Here is a 16,396-nt window from a genome sequence, read left to right as displayed (position 1 = left end):
CTCTGTGCTGACAACTCAGAGCCTGGAGCCTGCTTGGAATTCTGTGTCTCCCTCTCTCGCTGCCCCTCCCCCATTCTCTCTCTCTCTCTCTCTCTCTCTCTCTCTCAAAAATAAACATTTAAAAAGTTTTTAAATAAAAAAAATTCAGTATACAAATATTAATAGCAGCTTTATTCATAATCACCAGAACCTGCAAACAACCCAAATGTTGCTCAACATGTGAATGTGTAAACCAACTGTGGTATATCCACACAATGGAACACTAATCGTCAATAAAAAAGGAGTAACAATTGATATATATAACAATAGAGGAGTCTCAAATGCATTGTGCCAATAAACAAAAGCCAGACTCAAAAGCTGCATACTTTTTAATTCCATTCATATGATTTTCTGGAAAAGGAAAAACAATAGGTACAAAGAACAGATCAGGGGTTTCCAGGATTAAGAGGAAGGCAGATTGAGTAGAGGCAAAGAGGTAGGTAGCATGAAGGAATTTTTGAGGGGTGATGGAAACTGTCCTATATCTTGATTGTGATGGTATCACTCTACACATTTGCCAAACTCAGAACTATACACTGAAAAAGAATAAATTTTACAGTGTATAAAAATTTTAAATTAGAAACAAAAATCAACGAGATACAATGTTAATAGTTAAGATTTAATATCGCAAAGTCACAAACTGTCTCCAAATTCATCTATAAATTCAAAGTAATTTCAGTCAAAAGTCCAAGAGTAATGTTTGCAAGGCCTGAAAAACCAATCTAAAATACAAAAAGAACAAAAAGGCCAAGAATAGCTAAGACAGTTCTAGAAAAGAATAAGATGGAGAGACCCATCCTACCAGATATCAAGAAATATTACACAACTAACAAGCGTTAACCCACAGTAATGATGCAGGATTAGATGAAACAAAACAGAGAGCTCAGCTAGAAATCGTATTTTAACAAGCCACCTGTGGTTCTGGATGCATGTTAGAATCATCCAGTTTGAGATATCTGCACAATATTTAGACTGCAGACGTGAGGGAGAAGCCATCTTCCCAAGCTCCTGATAGGAAGGTGGCAAGAAATCTCAAAGGCTGCCATCTCCGTATGTCCAGTCACCAGTTTTGTGGTTCTGAGGGACTTGTGGCAGCGTCAGAGGCAGAAGCTTTCTGATCTCTGGATTACAGCCATGGAGGTGTGACCTAGGAACTAACAATCCAAGAGAAGTTTCCTCCCATGATTCCCTTTCCCGCTGGCCCTCCACCGATGCTGGCCTTCCACTGATTTTGAGAAACTGAATTTCTATTATTTAATCCCTATCTGCTGGAAATGCCTAGAGTGGTCTCTAGTTCCTGCACTAAATCATAACAAATGCTTTAAGAGTTTCGTAAGGTAGAGTCTGGTCCATAAATCAAAAGAATAAATGAGTGTGGATTCATGAGCCTGCAAAGATTTTTTTTACCATAACGTTTCAAATTTTTGTTTACCACAAGCTTAAAACTAGTACCACATTGCAGATGAAAAACTGATTCTTAAAAAAAAAAAACATCAAGTTTAGATATTTTAAGAAAAGAAAAATAAACCACTAAAGAAAAGAAAAGGAAATCATGGCCAGGTAAGGTACCGACTGAATATACATTACATGGTCTTTAACCCGAACTATACTTTTTAAATCACTGAAACTTTTTGGTTAGTATCCAAAATCTATAAAGAACTTATCAAACTCAATACCTAAAAACCAATAATCTAGTTAAGAAATGGGCAGAAGACATGAATAGATACTTTTCCAAAGAAGACATCCAGATGGCTAACAGATACATGAAAAGATGCTCAACATCACTCATCATCAGAGAAACACAAATCAAAACCACAATGAGATATCACCTCACACCTGTCAGAATAGCTAAACTTAACGACACAAGAAATAACAGGTGTTGTCGAGGAGGTGGAGAAAGAGGAACCCTCTTGCACTGTTGGTGGGAATGCAAACTAGTTCAGCCACTCTGACAAACAGTGGGAAGTTTCCTTAAAAAGTTAAAAATAGAATTACCCTATGATCCAGAAATTGTACTACTAAATATTTACCCAAAGGATACAAAAATACAGATGTTTGACAATAGTCAAACTATGGAGAGAACAAATGTTATTAGCAGCACTAATAACATTTGTTATGGAGAGAACCCGAATGTCCATCACTTGATGAAGGGATAAAGAAGATGTGGTATATATATACAATGGAATATTACACAGCCATCAACAAGAATGGCAAATCTTGCCATTTGCAACGACATGAGTGGAGCTAGAGTGTATTTTGCTAAGTGAAATAAGTCACTCAAAGACAAATACCATATAATTTCACTCATATGTGGAATTTAAGAAACAAAACAAATGAAGATATGGAGGTGGGGGAAGAGAGGGAAACAAACCATAAGAGACTCTTAAAGATAGAGAACAAACTGAGGGTTTATGGAGGGAGGTAGGTGGGGGTTGGGCTAGATGGGTGATGGGTATTAAGGAGGGCACTTACGATGAATGCCTGGATGTTATACGTAGGTCATGAATCATTGAATTCTACTCCTGAAACCAATATTGCACAGTACGTTAACTAGAATTTTTTAAATTTTTTTAATGTTTATTTATTTTTGAGAGAGACAGAGACAGAGCATGAGTAGAGGAGGGGCAGAGAGAGAAGGAGACATAGAATCCGAAGCAGGCTCCAGGTTCTGAGCTGTCAGACTGAGCCACCCAGGTACCCCTAACTAACTAGAATTTAAATAAAAATTTGAAAAGAAAAAAAAAAAAAAAGGATAGGACCCGGATCCAATAAGACTGGTGTCCTTATAAGTAGAAGAAAAAACACCAGGAGTATGGGAGCATGGAGAAAAAGGCCCTGTGAGGATAAGAGAGAAGCTGACCATCTGCAAGTCAAGGAGAGAGGCCCCAGGAGAAACCTAACCTCTTGGCACCTGGATCTTGGACTCCTAGAACCATGAAAAAATATGTTTTTGTTGTGTAAAAAAAATTAAAATTAAAAAATAAAATTACTGAACCATCTTCATATTAAGAGTCAATGTTGGCACAGTAGATATTGGAATACAAAGATTTCTTCTTTTTAATTTTTTTTTTTACATTTATTTATTTTTGAGAGACAGAGAGAGACAGAGCACAAGTGGGGGAGGGGCTGAGAGCGAGGGAGACACAGAATCCAAAGCAGGCTCCAGGTTCTGAGCTGTCAGCACAGAGCCCAACGCAGGGCTCAAACTCACAAACCGTGAGATCATGACCTGAGCCAAAGTCGGACGCTTAACCGACTGAGCCACCCAGGCACTCCTGGAATACAAAGATTTCTTATGAAAAAAAAAAGGAAAAAAGCTTACAGATGAGCATTAACAAAGCATAACTGTGAACAAATAAGCCACACTCCAAAGAAAAATAAAAGAAGGAGGGGGAGCAGGAGGTAAAGAAAGACACAGAATTTTCACATTAAATGGCCTAAAGTAAAATCCAAGAAGAAATCTGTGAGTGTTCCCAGAACACACCCTCTAAAAAGGATCCTTTAGGGGCGCCTGGGTGGCTCAGTTGGTTAAATGACCAACTTCGGCTCAAGTCATGATCTCACAGTTCGTGGGTTCAAGACCCGAGTCAGGCTCTGTGCTGACAGCTTGGAGCCTGGACCCTGCTTCAGATTCTGTGTCTCCCTCTCTCTCTGCCCCCTCCCCAGATCATGCTCTGTCTGTCTGTCTGTCTGTCTCTCTCTCTCTCTCTCTCTCAAAAATAAACATTAAATAATAATAATAATAATTTAAAGAAGATCCTTTAGATGGGATGTTAACTACAGCCTTGGTTTATCAATTGCTAGAGTTCAGGAGAAGGACTTAACATCATTTCTAAATAGCAAACTACCATAAAGGATGTTGGTTCTGGTGAGAGCACCTCCAAAGAAGCATTTGAACCTCTACTCCCAGGACGCGTTCTCGAACTTGAGGCTGGTTTTGAAATCCCATCTAAGTTCCCCTTTATAATATCCATTGATATCCTGAAACAAACAAAAAATTAAAGCAAGTTATCTTATATGTATGTTTCATTAGTGCTAATGCGCAATTAACTCAGAACCTTTGTTAATAAGGATTACGTTGCTACCAAAGTCATACTACCCTAATTTCATCAAAAGATGTCTGTGGCCACAGGTTTTATGTTACTAGGTGAAAAACATTCTACCCAGGATGTTGGACAAAAGAATACAGACTGCTATCTCAATGGCTTCCTGTGTCTCAGAAAGAAACATTTACTTTGTCCTTGGCCTGAGAAGATACTCAGGGAGCACCATGCCCCTCAACCTAGATTCACGCTTCATCGTAATGATTCGATAAAACCTCAACTTTTTTCTGGTTTCGCCTACCTTATTTTACTAGCGCTTCCTGTTCTAGCTCACCTTTCAGCCTAGGTTTTCCTCTCAGCTCTGATCTCTCCTCTCCCCTTTGGTGCCACATTTTTATGGAGTACCTACCTCCAGGTCACTGCTCTTTTCCTATCAATCCTCCACTTTTAAAACCCATGATTCTACCTCGCCCTCGGAAACAAGAGAAAAAAACCTACTTTCTCTGACAGAGGACAGACACTTATTATCTGGCCACACACATTGCCAATTTCTATTTTTTGTGTGACACCATCCACAGGCTTGTCATCACTGTGGCTCCCTATTCCCAGTGCTGTTTTCTGAAGCAGGAATTATTAGGCAGGGTGGCTTAAACTAGTAGGAGAACAAGGGCAGTGCAGGCACACTGATCCTTCCAAACTGTGCATTTGATCAGGACCGTTTCAGATTTGCTCAGGAATGGTGGGGTATCACGCATGCCGAGAAAATGGAAGAAATAGAGAGAATTCCAGATTCTGGCTTGTCATACTTAACTGTACACGTAAACAGATCTTCCAACAATCCTTCCGTAAATTGCATAATTTCACTAACCTTCTAATTATGAATTAAACCATTTCTCTCATAACAGAAAGAGGAAAGGCAATTGGGCCTCTGGCCCAAGCAAGTGTAACAATGTCCTTTTTGTACCCTACAAAATAATTCATCTCCCTTTCTTTCTTTGAACAGCAGAGGAAGAGCCCAGGGAAGTTTTGGACACAGGAGGAAGCACAAACAGAAACAACCTGATGTTCCTCCAAAGCACACAGAGGGATAATATGATTTGGCCTCCAGCCATTCAGTGTGCCAAAGCTGACGCTTAAGGGATCAGCAGGTCAACTCTTTCCATCTTAGCAAATGAAAAAGGCATTGATCTCCACATTATTCAAACTCTGCAAAAGGATTTGGGCTCACTCAGGAAGGCGCTGACATTATTATTGTGGGATGACGGATCACCCTGGCCCATCACGTCACAATCAAAAAGCATAAGTCACCAAAAGGCCAAATGCCTTGTAAATGCCATAAGCAGCCTGTCAAGGGAGACTTATTGTAGCTTACAGAGGGAGCAATGAGATGGAAGCATTTGCAGAGCCAGGATAATACCTGTCAGGAAGGGGAATAGAAGCACAGGGAACCGTCAATGACATGGATCAGCGACAAGGCTCCAGAAACCTTGCAGTTTGCTTTAGTAAGAGGTTTGTTCTATTATGTTTGCTCCGGAAAATAATAAATTAAACAAAATACAGTTCCCAGGATGGGTGGGTATATAACTGAACAACCTTAGGACTTCGCCCGTGTAGAAAAACGTAGTGGAGGAGGGGCGTTGAATTAGGATCTTAAAGATGTGCTTGAGTGTTAAAGAAGAAAGCACAGTAGCCCCATAGAAACTCCACAAGAAAAATAAAGCGTTGTCAGACAAAGTAATCAAACGATAAATACTTATTACAGAAGCACTAAATGTTGATTTAACCAAATACTGTGCCTTACCTACATTGAGTGTATGTAGGGAGGAATATGCAAAAGGAGAGGAAGTATAAAATATCTAATCTGTCATGATAGGAAATCAAAGAGAACATCCAAAAACTGACAAAGCCAAGCAATCGTCAAATAAACATAATATTTACAAGTTCATAATGGTTGCTTCTGGAGAGTAAGACTAGGAATTGCTTCTCTTTTCTTCCTTTGTAAATGTCATAGCAGAGTTTGCCATTTTTTACTATACCACTTTAGTAAAAGTAAAAATTGATTTTTTAAATAAAAAATAAATGTAAAATAAGAAATCCCAAAGGGAGTAGAAGGAAACATAAAGATAATTCATGTAATAATAAGTTAATGACTTATTAAACATAAGAGTGTAAATTAAAAAGGAAGAGACTAATAGTTTTGATTACATAACATTGAATGCTCTTGAATGGAAAACAAACAAACTAAAAAGAACTCTAAAGTAAATTAAAAAGCACCAGAGAAACTGGGGAAATTATATGCAACACAGATAATACACAAAAGGTTAATGAATTTACATACTTAAAGAACTCTTACCAATCAGTAAGAAAAAGAAATATTTCAATAGAAAACTAGTTAAGGACATAAACAAGGAATTAAGAAAAGAAAGAAAGAAAGAAAGAAAGAAAGAAAGAAAGAAAGAAAGAAAGAAAGAAAGAAAGAAAGAAAGAAAGAAAGAAAGAGAAAGGGAGGAAGAAAGAAAGAAGAAGGAAGGAAGAAAGAGGGAGGAAGGAAGGAAAGAGAGGAGAGAGATGTCCGATTCTCTAATTAAAGGAATACACAGAAAAGGACCTGATAGATGATCACAAGTCAAGGACTGAACAGAGGTGGGTTCTTATGGATTTGCGGATTCATGGATGTTCTTGGTCTTTTATTTTACCTTTGGCTTATCTGTATTTTCAGATTCTCTACTAAGTAGATCTTGAATTCATAATTATTTATTGTAGGAAAATTTCTAGAACATATTAAAGTGTATTCAAAAATAAATAAAAATCACCCAATATTCACCACTCTGAGTTAACATCATTAGCATATTTCTTTTCCATTTTTCCTCTATATGTTTCCACCAAAATTGGACTCATATTATGTTTCTCACTTAACATCATAAGATGAGCATTTTCTTACTGCATTAAAGATATTTCAAAAATAAAATATGATTCACTTCGGGGCGCCTAGGTGGCTCCGTCAGTTAAGCGTCCGACTTCAGCTCAGGTCATGATCTCGCGGTCAGTGAGTTCGAGACCCGCGTCGGGCTCTGTGCTGACAGCTCAGAGCCTGAAGCCTGCTTCAGATTCTGTGTCTCCCTCTCTCTCTGCCCCTCCCCTGTTCATGCTCTGTCTCTCTCTGTCTCAAGAATAAATAAACGTTAAAAAAATTAAAAAAATATATATGATTCACTTCATGATATTCCTTTAACGGGCTGATATATGACCAGATTCTAAATTGTAACAAATCACTACTGCCACGCACCAACTTTTTATAACATTCATTTCAAACAAGATTAATTTAAACCTTTTCATACAGGCTTGTGAGAAATGCAACCACCAAGGATCATTTAAAACCAAAATGGGGACACATGGCTGCCATAATTTGCTACTTTTGGATGAAAGGAAGAACTGAAAGAAAATGAATCCTCCTCTGTTTAGAAATAATAAATAGCCAGGCTTTAAGTGGAATTATACTTATTTTCATGATTTTAATGTCTAAAAATTATTTTGTTAGGTTTTTTTTTTTTTACTTTATACAATTATGATGTAAGAAAGACTTGCCCATGCGAAGGAAAAAGTCAAATAATATAGAAGAATATAAAACTTATTTTTAAGTTTTTTTTTAAATTTCTTTTGAAAGAGATAAAGAACAAGTAGGGGAGGGGCAGAAAGAGAGGGAAACTGAATCCCAAGCAGGCTCTGCGCTGTTAGCTCAGAGCCAGATGCAGGGTTGAACCCACAAACCACGGGATCATGACCTGAGCCGAAGACAAGTCTTGCACACAACCGACTGAGCCACCCAAGCGCCCCAGAATACAAAACTTTTTAAAGTCAAAAATTTCCTGGGCACCTGCATGGCTCAGTCAGTTAAACCACCCACTCCTGATTTGAGTTCAGGTCATGATCCCAACAGTGTGTGAGATGGAGCCCCTCAACGAACTCCACACTGACAGCGGGGAGCCTGCTTGGGATTCTCTGTCTCCCTCTCTCCCTGCCCCTCCCCTGCTCGTGAATGCGCGCACTTTCTCTCTCTCTCTCAAATAAAGAAACATGAAAAAAAATGAAGTCAAAATGTTCCTCACCCCAAGAACCACTTGGAATAGATCGGGAGGTGAGGGGGGGGGTCTCACTTTTTTTTTTTAGGCATATGCAAACCTATCCTTTTTACCTACCTACTCCTCCCCAACACACACACACACACACACACACACACACACACACACAAATGGCACACACACAATTTTAAGTTAACCCCTTTGTACGAATCTTTCTTTAGTTACATTTACATACCCAGAAGATAAACTATGCTGAGTCAAAGAATTCTTGTGTTTCAAATTTTGGTAGGTTGCCACACTGTCCACCAAAAAGGCTGTACCAAATTACACTACTACCAACAGGGTATGATGAAAGTTCCTCTTTCCCCATTCTGGCCTGGGGTCAATCTAAGTGTCAAAGGTATCTGTGAATTTGATTTACATTTCTTTAATTACCAGACAAGGCTTCAGTCAAGTGTTTACTGGTCACCTTTTCTTCCCCTGTAGCATGCCTATATATATCCTTTGCTATTTGAGGTCTATTTTAAATGACTGGCGATTGGTTTTGATTATAACGTTTAATTTTTTTAATGTTTATTTATTTCTTAGACAGAGCATGACCAGGGGGAGGGGCAGAGAGAGAGACAGAGACATAGAATCTGAAGCAGGCTCTAGGCTCTGAGCTGTCAGCACAGAGCCCAATGTGGTGCTCGAACTTCTGATCCTGAGATCAAGACGTGAGTCAAAGTTGGACGTTAAGCAGACTGAGCCATCCAGGTGCCCCATAACTTTTAGCTCTTAAGGAACAGAAGGCACAGGACAGGGGGAGTCCTTGATACGAGGTCCTAAGGTCAGGAAAAGTTTGCAGCAGGCTCCAGGAAATCCTGGAGACACAGTCTTCGTGGAGGCAAATGCTTGGGTCGCCGTGGGGTGGCCCCCGTAGGCCCCGCCCAGCCCGGCTGAGCCCGCCCCCCTGCTGGCCCTGCCCCCTCGCGCTAACAGCCAGTCTCCGGGCCCAGCAGCCGGACACGACTCCGCCCCGCCCTCTCATTGGCCCTGCCCCTCGCCCTGACAGCCCAGGGGCTGTCCCTGACACGACACAGCCTCGCTCACTCTTCCGCCAGTCGCACGGCGTTAAAGGTGGTGTCCTAACAGGTGCGGTGCCTTACCTTCGCAGCGGAAACTCTGGGAGCCAGTCACCAGACAGCAAAGCATTGACGGGCGCAGAAGCGCACCGGCGGACAGCGTCACCCCCTGTCCCCCAAAGGGGAGGGTTCTTTCGCGTCACCACAGCTTTTCTGGAAGGGGAAGGAGCTGTGCGTCCAAAGCCCTCCTGCCTCCAGGGACGCTGTTCCCCTGGCAACCAGAAGCACGAAGCTTCCGGTATCGCGATAAGAGAAAAGGGCTGTACCATGCGGGAATGAGATGTGGGGGGGCCAAGGGCGGCGAGGAAAGCTGAGGGGAGTCCCGGGAGCTGGGGCAGTCTTGCTGTTTCCTCCGCCTATCCGAGGACAGTGTGGCTGGGGAGTGGATCGTTCGTATTCACTTTGAACTCGGAAGGAGGATGTCTGGATGCTTATGTGGCTGTCTACCATTAGTATGATGCTCTGTAGGTCTGGCATCCTCCCTGAGCTCAGTTTCCTCCTCTGTAAAATGGGAATGACAGTAATTCCTCACAAGATTGTCGTGCAACCCAAAAAGATTACGTGAAGTTCTTGCTAAATTTTGGATTTCATTTAAATAAAAAATACTAGTTTTGCAAAGTTGGGCTACAGTCCAAACTAGTAATGATTTTTATTTGCACTTTCTTGGGGGGGAGGGGGGATTCTCTCATCTTCGGCGCATAAAGACTATTTCCGTGGGTTCCCAAACTGATTTTCTTCATCCCCAGCACCATCAAATTTCTGCTTTCTAGTATGGACAGCACTTTACAGTTTACAAGGCATTTCTCCATACACAGCCTTGTTAACTTTAGGTAGGTAGCATGTGTATTCTTTGAGTGTTTTTCAGTGAAGCAAATAGACAAAGGTAAAGTGAGTTGGTCAGGGAACCCCAGCTACAATCTAGGGCAGTGCTGGGTTTAAAACCTGGCGGTAAATGCCATCTATATAGTACTAAATCCTGCGTTTCTATCTCCAACCCGGACTTCTCCCCTGAACTCCGCACGTTTATCTAACTGACTATATGACATCTCCACTTGGATGTAAGAAGCATCTCAAACGTAACATGTCAAAAAACAAACCTCTCCACGATCACACCCACTACCACGCCACTCTCTTATCTATCTCAGTAAATGGTAACTCCTTCCTGCCAGGCTCAGACCAAAACACCTTGAAGTCATCCTCAGTTTCTATTCCTCCATCCACTGACTGATGCTACAATCGATTTGTTATAAACCCTACCAGCTTTACATCTAAAATACATCCGGAGTCTAACTACTGCTCACCACCTTCTGTGCTTCCATACTGGTCCATGCTGCCAGCACCTCTCACCTAGATTTTTGCAACAACCTTCTTCCTAACTTTCCTTGCCTCTACTACTTTCAAACCACAGCCTGAATGATGCTTTCAAATCCAAAGGCAGACCATGTTACTCCTCCGCTCAGGACACTCTGTGGCTCCTCTGCTTCATGCAGTCTTTACAATGCCCACAGGTCCTAAATGACCAGGCTCTATGTTTTCTCTCAAACTTCCAGTCCTACCATCCTCTCCCTGGTAAGCTTAGCTCTAGCGTCACTGTCCTTGTTAGTGTTTCCGCGCAGGAATTTCTTCCCAGCTTTTTTCAGCAAATGTGTATTTTTTCCAAATTAAAAAAAAAAAGTTGAGAAATTAGAAGAAGTATATTCTAATTCTCCTATGAAAATTAAAGTTTATCAATCAACATAGAAATGTTGCTGAAGAAATCCACTGAGGTCAAGGTGAAACCAAAAGCAGGAACTGTGAGCAGTGTGTCAGAAGTTAAGGTCAACATGCTCAGAACCTGGATCGGAGCGTGTCACAATCTGATATGTCAGTCTTGCGTGGAACTGGTGCCATTTTCCACATGTGTGTTCCCGGCCCTGTCTGCTGCTGAGTCATTCTTGCAAATAAAATAAATATTAGTTAGTTGATATTCATGGTATATTTTATACAAATTCTATGAATTGTGTTCCAAGAAATAGCAAGTTTTGACTCAAAAATGAGTCCTTCAATTGGCAATTCCCACCCTATGATTCTGCAAAGTGCTGTTAACCTCACTTGAAGACTTGTATGTTAGGTTATTCAAATGGTACCCAATCATGTTCTCTGTGTTCTCCAGTATTTGAATACTTGCTATAGGCTACAGTTCTTGTAGCCACTTATAGACACTTTTATAAAAATGATTCAGATAGCATGATAACAAGAATATGAAGAAGGTTGAAAATATTTTAAGAATAACTTAAGGCTTCGAGAATTGCTGGAAATTTTGATTTCTTGTTTCTGCATCCCAAAGATCAATATGTTGGGAATTTGGAACACTATTTTTTTGTTGTTGTTCCTCCAAGATGGAATAACCACCCACCACTCCCCCAACCCCCACCACGTGCATGCGCACACACACACTCAAACACACTCCAGCCCTCTGCTTCCTCTGCCAGGAATACAGTTGCCCAGCTATCCACATGGCTCACTTCCTCTATTCCCTCAGGAATAGAGCCTGCTTCCTCAGGCAGTTCTTTCCTGACCACCCTATATAAAATAATAATCCCCAGCTCCACATTCCCTATCCTCTGTTCCCTTGACTCTGTTTAGTTTTGTTCATTTGTTGTTTTTTTATATAAAGAGGAGAGATGACATCATTTGTATTCTGATACTAAATAGCTGGGTTATCTTGGGTTAATCTGTTAACCTTTCGTGGGCCATAATTTCCTCATTTGAGAAATGTGGACTAGTTTTTCTGTTGCTTTAAATTTTTTGTATGCTTTTTTTTTTTTTGAGAGAGAGAGAGAGAAAGAGAGACTGAGTGCCAGTGGGGGAGGGGCAGAGAGAGAGGGAGATACAGAATCTGAACCAAACTCCAGACTGTGAGCTGTCAGCACAGAGCCGGACTCAGGGCTTGAACTCACGCACCTCGAGATCATGACCTGAGCCAGCTGGATGCTTAACCGACTGAGCCACCCAGGTGCCCCAAATGGGGACTAGTTTTACCATTCTTAACTCTACTGCATTCGAATCACCTGAGGAGATTTCATAAAATACTGATTGTGGGGCTGTATCTGAGAGCAAATGAACCTAAAATTCTAGGGCTTCTCAAACTTTAACGTGCAGATAAATCAACTGAGGCTCTTGTTAAATGCTGATTCGATGTGTCAGGTGGGACCCAAGATTCTAACAGGCTCCCATGTGATGCCAATGCTTCTAATCCACTGGCTACTCTTAGAGTAGCTGGACACTAAACAAACTCCAAGTGTCTGCACAATTGTAATATTCTGTGAATAAAGGCCATTCTTTCCATTTGTATTTTTGGTGACTAATGGTGCTCTTTAAGAGAATAACACATTTCAGATTTCTTGGGGATGTGGGGAGAGAAAATCAACTTAAGAAAAATCAAGGCTATGACCCATCTGCCTTTTTTTTTTAACTTTTGCTTTTAAAATATATACAACAGGCGATACCTAAGAAGCAAGTGAAAAGAAAACTCAGGCTCAATAGAAACAGTGTTTCTTCACTGTAACTTTACCATTACAAGTAAGTCCCCACTGACTTCATTTCGCAGGAAACTCATCTCATTTTCTGTCATTGTCACTTTCTTTATTTACCTCCTGCTATTACCTGTGAACTGCAGAGAGGCTATATGCGCCTTGAGGGCAAATTTTAACAAATTGTATATGTCGTGTCTGTGTCTTTGTTGTTAATTTCCTGACTTCTGTCAGCTATTGCAGGTGACGCCCTCAAAACGGTTCATATTCAGATACGTCAGAGAGCACCCTGTGCTGTTTTCTGAAGTGTTGTGTTCAAAAAGCAGACAGGGGCGCCTGGGTGGCTCAGTCGGCTGAGCGTCCGACTTCAGCTCCAGGTCATGATCTCTCAGTTCATGAGTTCGAGCTCCACATCGGGCTCTGTGCTGACAGCTCAGAGCCAGGAGCCTGCTTCGGATTCTGTGTCTCCCTCTCTCTCTCTGCCCCTCCCCCACTCATGCTCTGTCTCAGAAATAAATAAGCATTAAATTTTTTCTTAATTTAAAAAACATTTCTAAAAAAAAAACAAACAAAAAGCACAGACACGTTCTAGAAAGTATTGAAAGCCCTTCAATAATTCATGAAGATTTCTCCTAGAGTCAAGATATTTTAAGTTAAAATGTCCCTGTCTCATTACAGGTTGGTGACCTAGGGCAGTGTTGGTTTCAAAGTTGGTTTCCGTTTTCAATCTCTCTCTACCCTTGACCTTCTCCTGCTAAGTGGAGTCAGATTTGAATGAATAAGAGAGAGCCCGCATTGTATTCCATCTGGGACCCAGCTGCCATTCCAGCTTTGTTGCCCCAATTTCCCTTTTCTTACCATAAGGTTCAGCAAAATGTGACGGCACACTTGGGAGTGGAACCTCATTAAACCTCCTATCTACATTCTATAAACTAGACTCAATAGCCATTTCTTTTGGAAGGCAGTTAAAAGCGTGTGCCGCTGAACAGCTCCCATATCCTGTGAGTTTATGGCTCAGTGTTATTTAAAAATAACATTTACTGAGCATTTAGGACATGCCTCAGATGTATCATCTCACTTCATAACATCCTATGAGGTGGCACTATTATTATGCAGATTTATAGTTGAGAAGCAGAGCACAGACAGGTTAAGTAATTTTTCTGAGGTCACTCAGAAACTAAGACTGGTACTGAGTTTCCAAGCCAGTTCCAAAAGCCTGCTCTCTTCACCTCCTCACTGGACTGAATTCAAGAAAAGAGGCTATTTGTATCCACTAGATGGTGCTGACTGTCTGTTAAAAACAAAACTCTCAGAAATTCGCTTTTCTTGGATTCCTAGGTGTGATTCAAGAGGCCGCTGCACCCAAATATCCTGTATGTTTGAACTGTGTTCGGATCCATCTTTAAATAGACATCCAAACTGGAAAAGTAAAAATTAAATCTCAAAAGAACAGAATGGGTTTTTTTTAATAACTTAGTGTATATTATTACTATCTAATATCGAATAACCATTAGTGACTTTGAAAGACTGAAGTTATCATACCTTTGTATTTATATAAAATCTGCAGACTTAAAAAGAAGTCCATATTTTATTTCATTTGCCCCTTTTATATGGACTGCACTCCCTCCCACACCTCCCAATCCTGCTCGGCCACGGTGCCATCCACATAACCAAGAGACGTGAACAGGGAAGTAAATAAAGCCTTAAAGAATGAACAGTAAGTTCTGAAGCAGGTGACCCTATTTTTACTCAAAGTAAAATGCACTTTAAGTTTAGTACATGTTTAGTATATTTCTAGTACTTCAAAGTTATGAAATAAATTTCCTAAAAATGGATTCTCAGATTTTACTGTTTATAGGGATTATTTTATGTTTTATTTAAAATGTTCATTATAGGGGCACCTGGGTGGTTCAGTCAGTGGAGCACCCACCTTGGGCTCAGGTCGTGGTCTCAAGGTTCATGAGTTCAAGCCCAGCATCAGGCACTACACTGGCAGCTCAGAGTCCACTTTGGATTCTCTCTCTCTCTCTCTCTCTCATAAATAAATAAACATTTTTTAAAAAAATAAATAAAATGTTCAGTTTAGTCCCTATTCCCTGACTTAGTAGGTCTGGGGTCAAGCGCAGGAATCTGCATTTTAACAAACCCCTTGGTGATCCTGGTGCAGTTGAACCATGAATATGCTTTGAAAACCACTAACTTAAAAACCTTGTTTCAGAGTATATGGTGATGAGGCCATTTCTCTGCGAGGCACCATGGACCCCCCTAGAGCTGCCCAACCCAGAGACATTCAGTACCCCCTTGGTAAATATTAATCAAGAAAACTGGAGAATGTTCTCCCTTCCCATTTCCTTGATTCACAACCCTTTCCTCCCTCTTCCCGTCTATCGTGGAGTGCTTCGCAGCCTGAAGTGCTAGTTAGAGAATGTCCCCCTTTTAAAAATCGAGGGGGAAGTAAGTTTGCCATTTGTCAGTATCTTGCTAGCCTAAATACATAATGATATCCCTTGAAATTTTTAAGCGAAAGGAGTTAACCCAGGTGTTGTCATCTGACCTTGTTTAACTTGTTCAAATGATATGAGTTTCGGCATAGGGGAGGGGGTGCGGAGAAAACTAAACTATGCCAGAAGATCGTGGAGATGCATAAAAATCAACACACAGGGGCTCCTAGGTGGCTCAGTTGAAGGACCGACTTCCGCTCAGGTCATGATCTCACGGTTTGTGAGTTCGGGCCCCACGTGGGGCTCCGTGCTGACAGCTCAGAGCCTGGAGCCTGCTTGAGATTCTACGTCTCCCTCTCCCTCTGCCCCTCCCCCACTCATGCTCTGTCTCAGAAATAAACATTAAAAAAAAATTTTTTTTTAAATCAACACACACACACACACACACAAACAGTGCAGCTTTACGTTCATGACCCAGAAAGCTAATAGAGGCTTTTTCTTTTTTAAGATAGTAAGACAAATAAATCATGAAGACATCTTCTAAAATCCAGAATGTTTTTTGATTTTTTTTTTTTTTTATCTCAGTTCTGCCCTCCAGAGATCATCTCTGCCAAGTGAGTCATTCACCAGTAAGGGAGAAATCTGTTTCTCTTCTCAGAGAATTCCCTCGCAGTAACAGGCTGCTTCATTCTCCAGCTATATTGCTGGCTCCAAAGTTTGGTCACCTGTAGCAATTCTGGATCTGTAAAGAATTCAAGAGTTGCCAGAACGTTCCCGAGGCTAGCCGCAGTTTCCATTGCTGGATGCCAGGTGAGATTGCAGTGTTCTACTCCTGACATGTTGCCTCCGCCAGCAGGATGGGTGAGACACTGCTTGTGCCTAGTAGCTGAAGAGAAGTTTAGCAATTTCTCTGTGGCAATCAATCCTGGGTGCTGAACCCTACTGCTTCTGACCATTATCCATGCATTGAGTGTCATGCTTCATTCCTATCTTTGATTCCAAACCGTAACTTCTATATTGAGCTAGGTCTCTGATCCTATAGGGTTTGGGTTTGGGGGTTTTTGTTTGTTTTATTCTTTTTTAATGTTTATTTATTTTTGAGAGAGAGACAGACAGACAGACTGAGCATGAGCAGGGGAGGGGCAGAGAGAGAGGGAG

At 41.0% G+C, this 16,396-nt stretch overlaps 1 protein-coding gene across 3 annotated transcripts in view; it reads right to left on the bottom strand.

The window, feature by feature from the left end:
• The window catches only part of FSIP1 (fibrous sheath interacting protein 1), a 206,485-nt gene extending 196,847 nt beyond the window's left edge, over positions 1 to 9,638 (bottom strand). For all 3 annotated transcript variants that reach the window (XM_053224182.1, XM_053224185.1, XM_053224184.1), the window contains exons 1-2: positions 9,310 to 9,638; positions 3,888 to 4,020 (exon numbers count right to left, since the gene is read on the bottom strand). In XM_053224182.1, the coding sequence (XP_053080157.1) occupies positions 3,888 to 4,020; positions 9,310 to 9,554 (378 nt within the window). In that variant the 5' untranslated portion in view covers positions 9,555 to 9,638. The remainder of the gene's footprint in view (positions 1 to 3,887; positions 4,021 to 9,309) is intronic.
• Between the last annotated feature and the right edge of the window lie 6,758 nt (positions 9,639 to 16,396).

Source organism: Acinonyx jubatus, chromosome B3 (assembly GCF_027475565.1).
Source record: "Acinonyx jubatus isolate Ajub_Pintada_27869175 chromosome B3, VMU_Ajub_asm_v1.0, whole genome shotgun sequence".
In the NCBI taxonomy this organism is placed as follows: domain Eukaryota; kingdom Metazoa; phylum Chordata; class Mammalia; order Carnivora; family Felidae; genus Acinonyx; species Acinonyx jubatus.
Note: the sequence above shows the minus strand (reverse complement) of the source record. Positions and strands in the feature narration are given on the sequence as shown.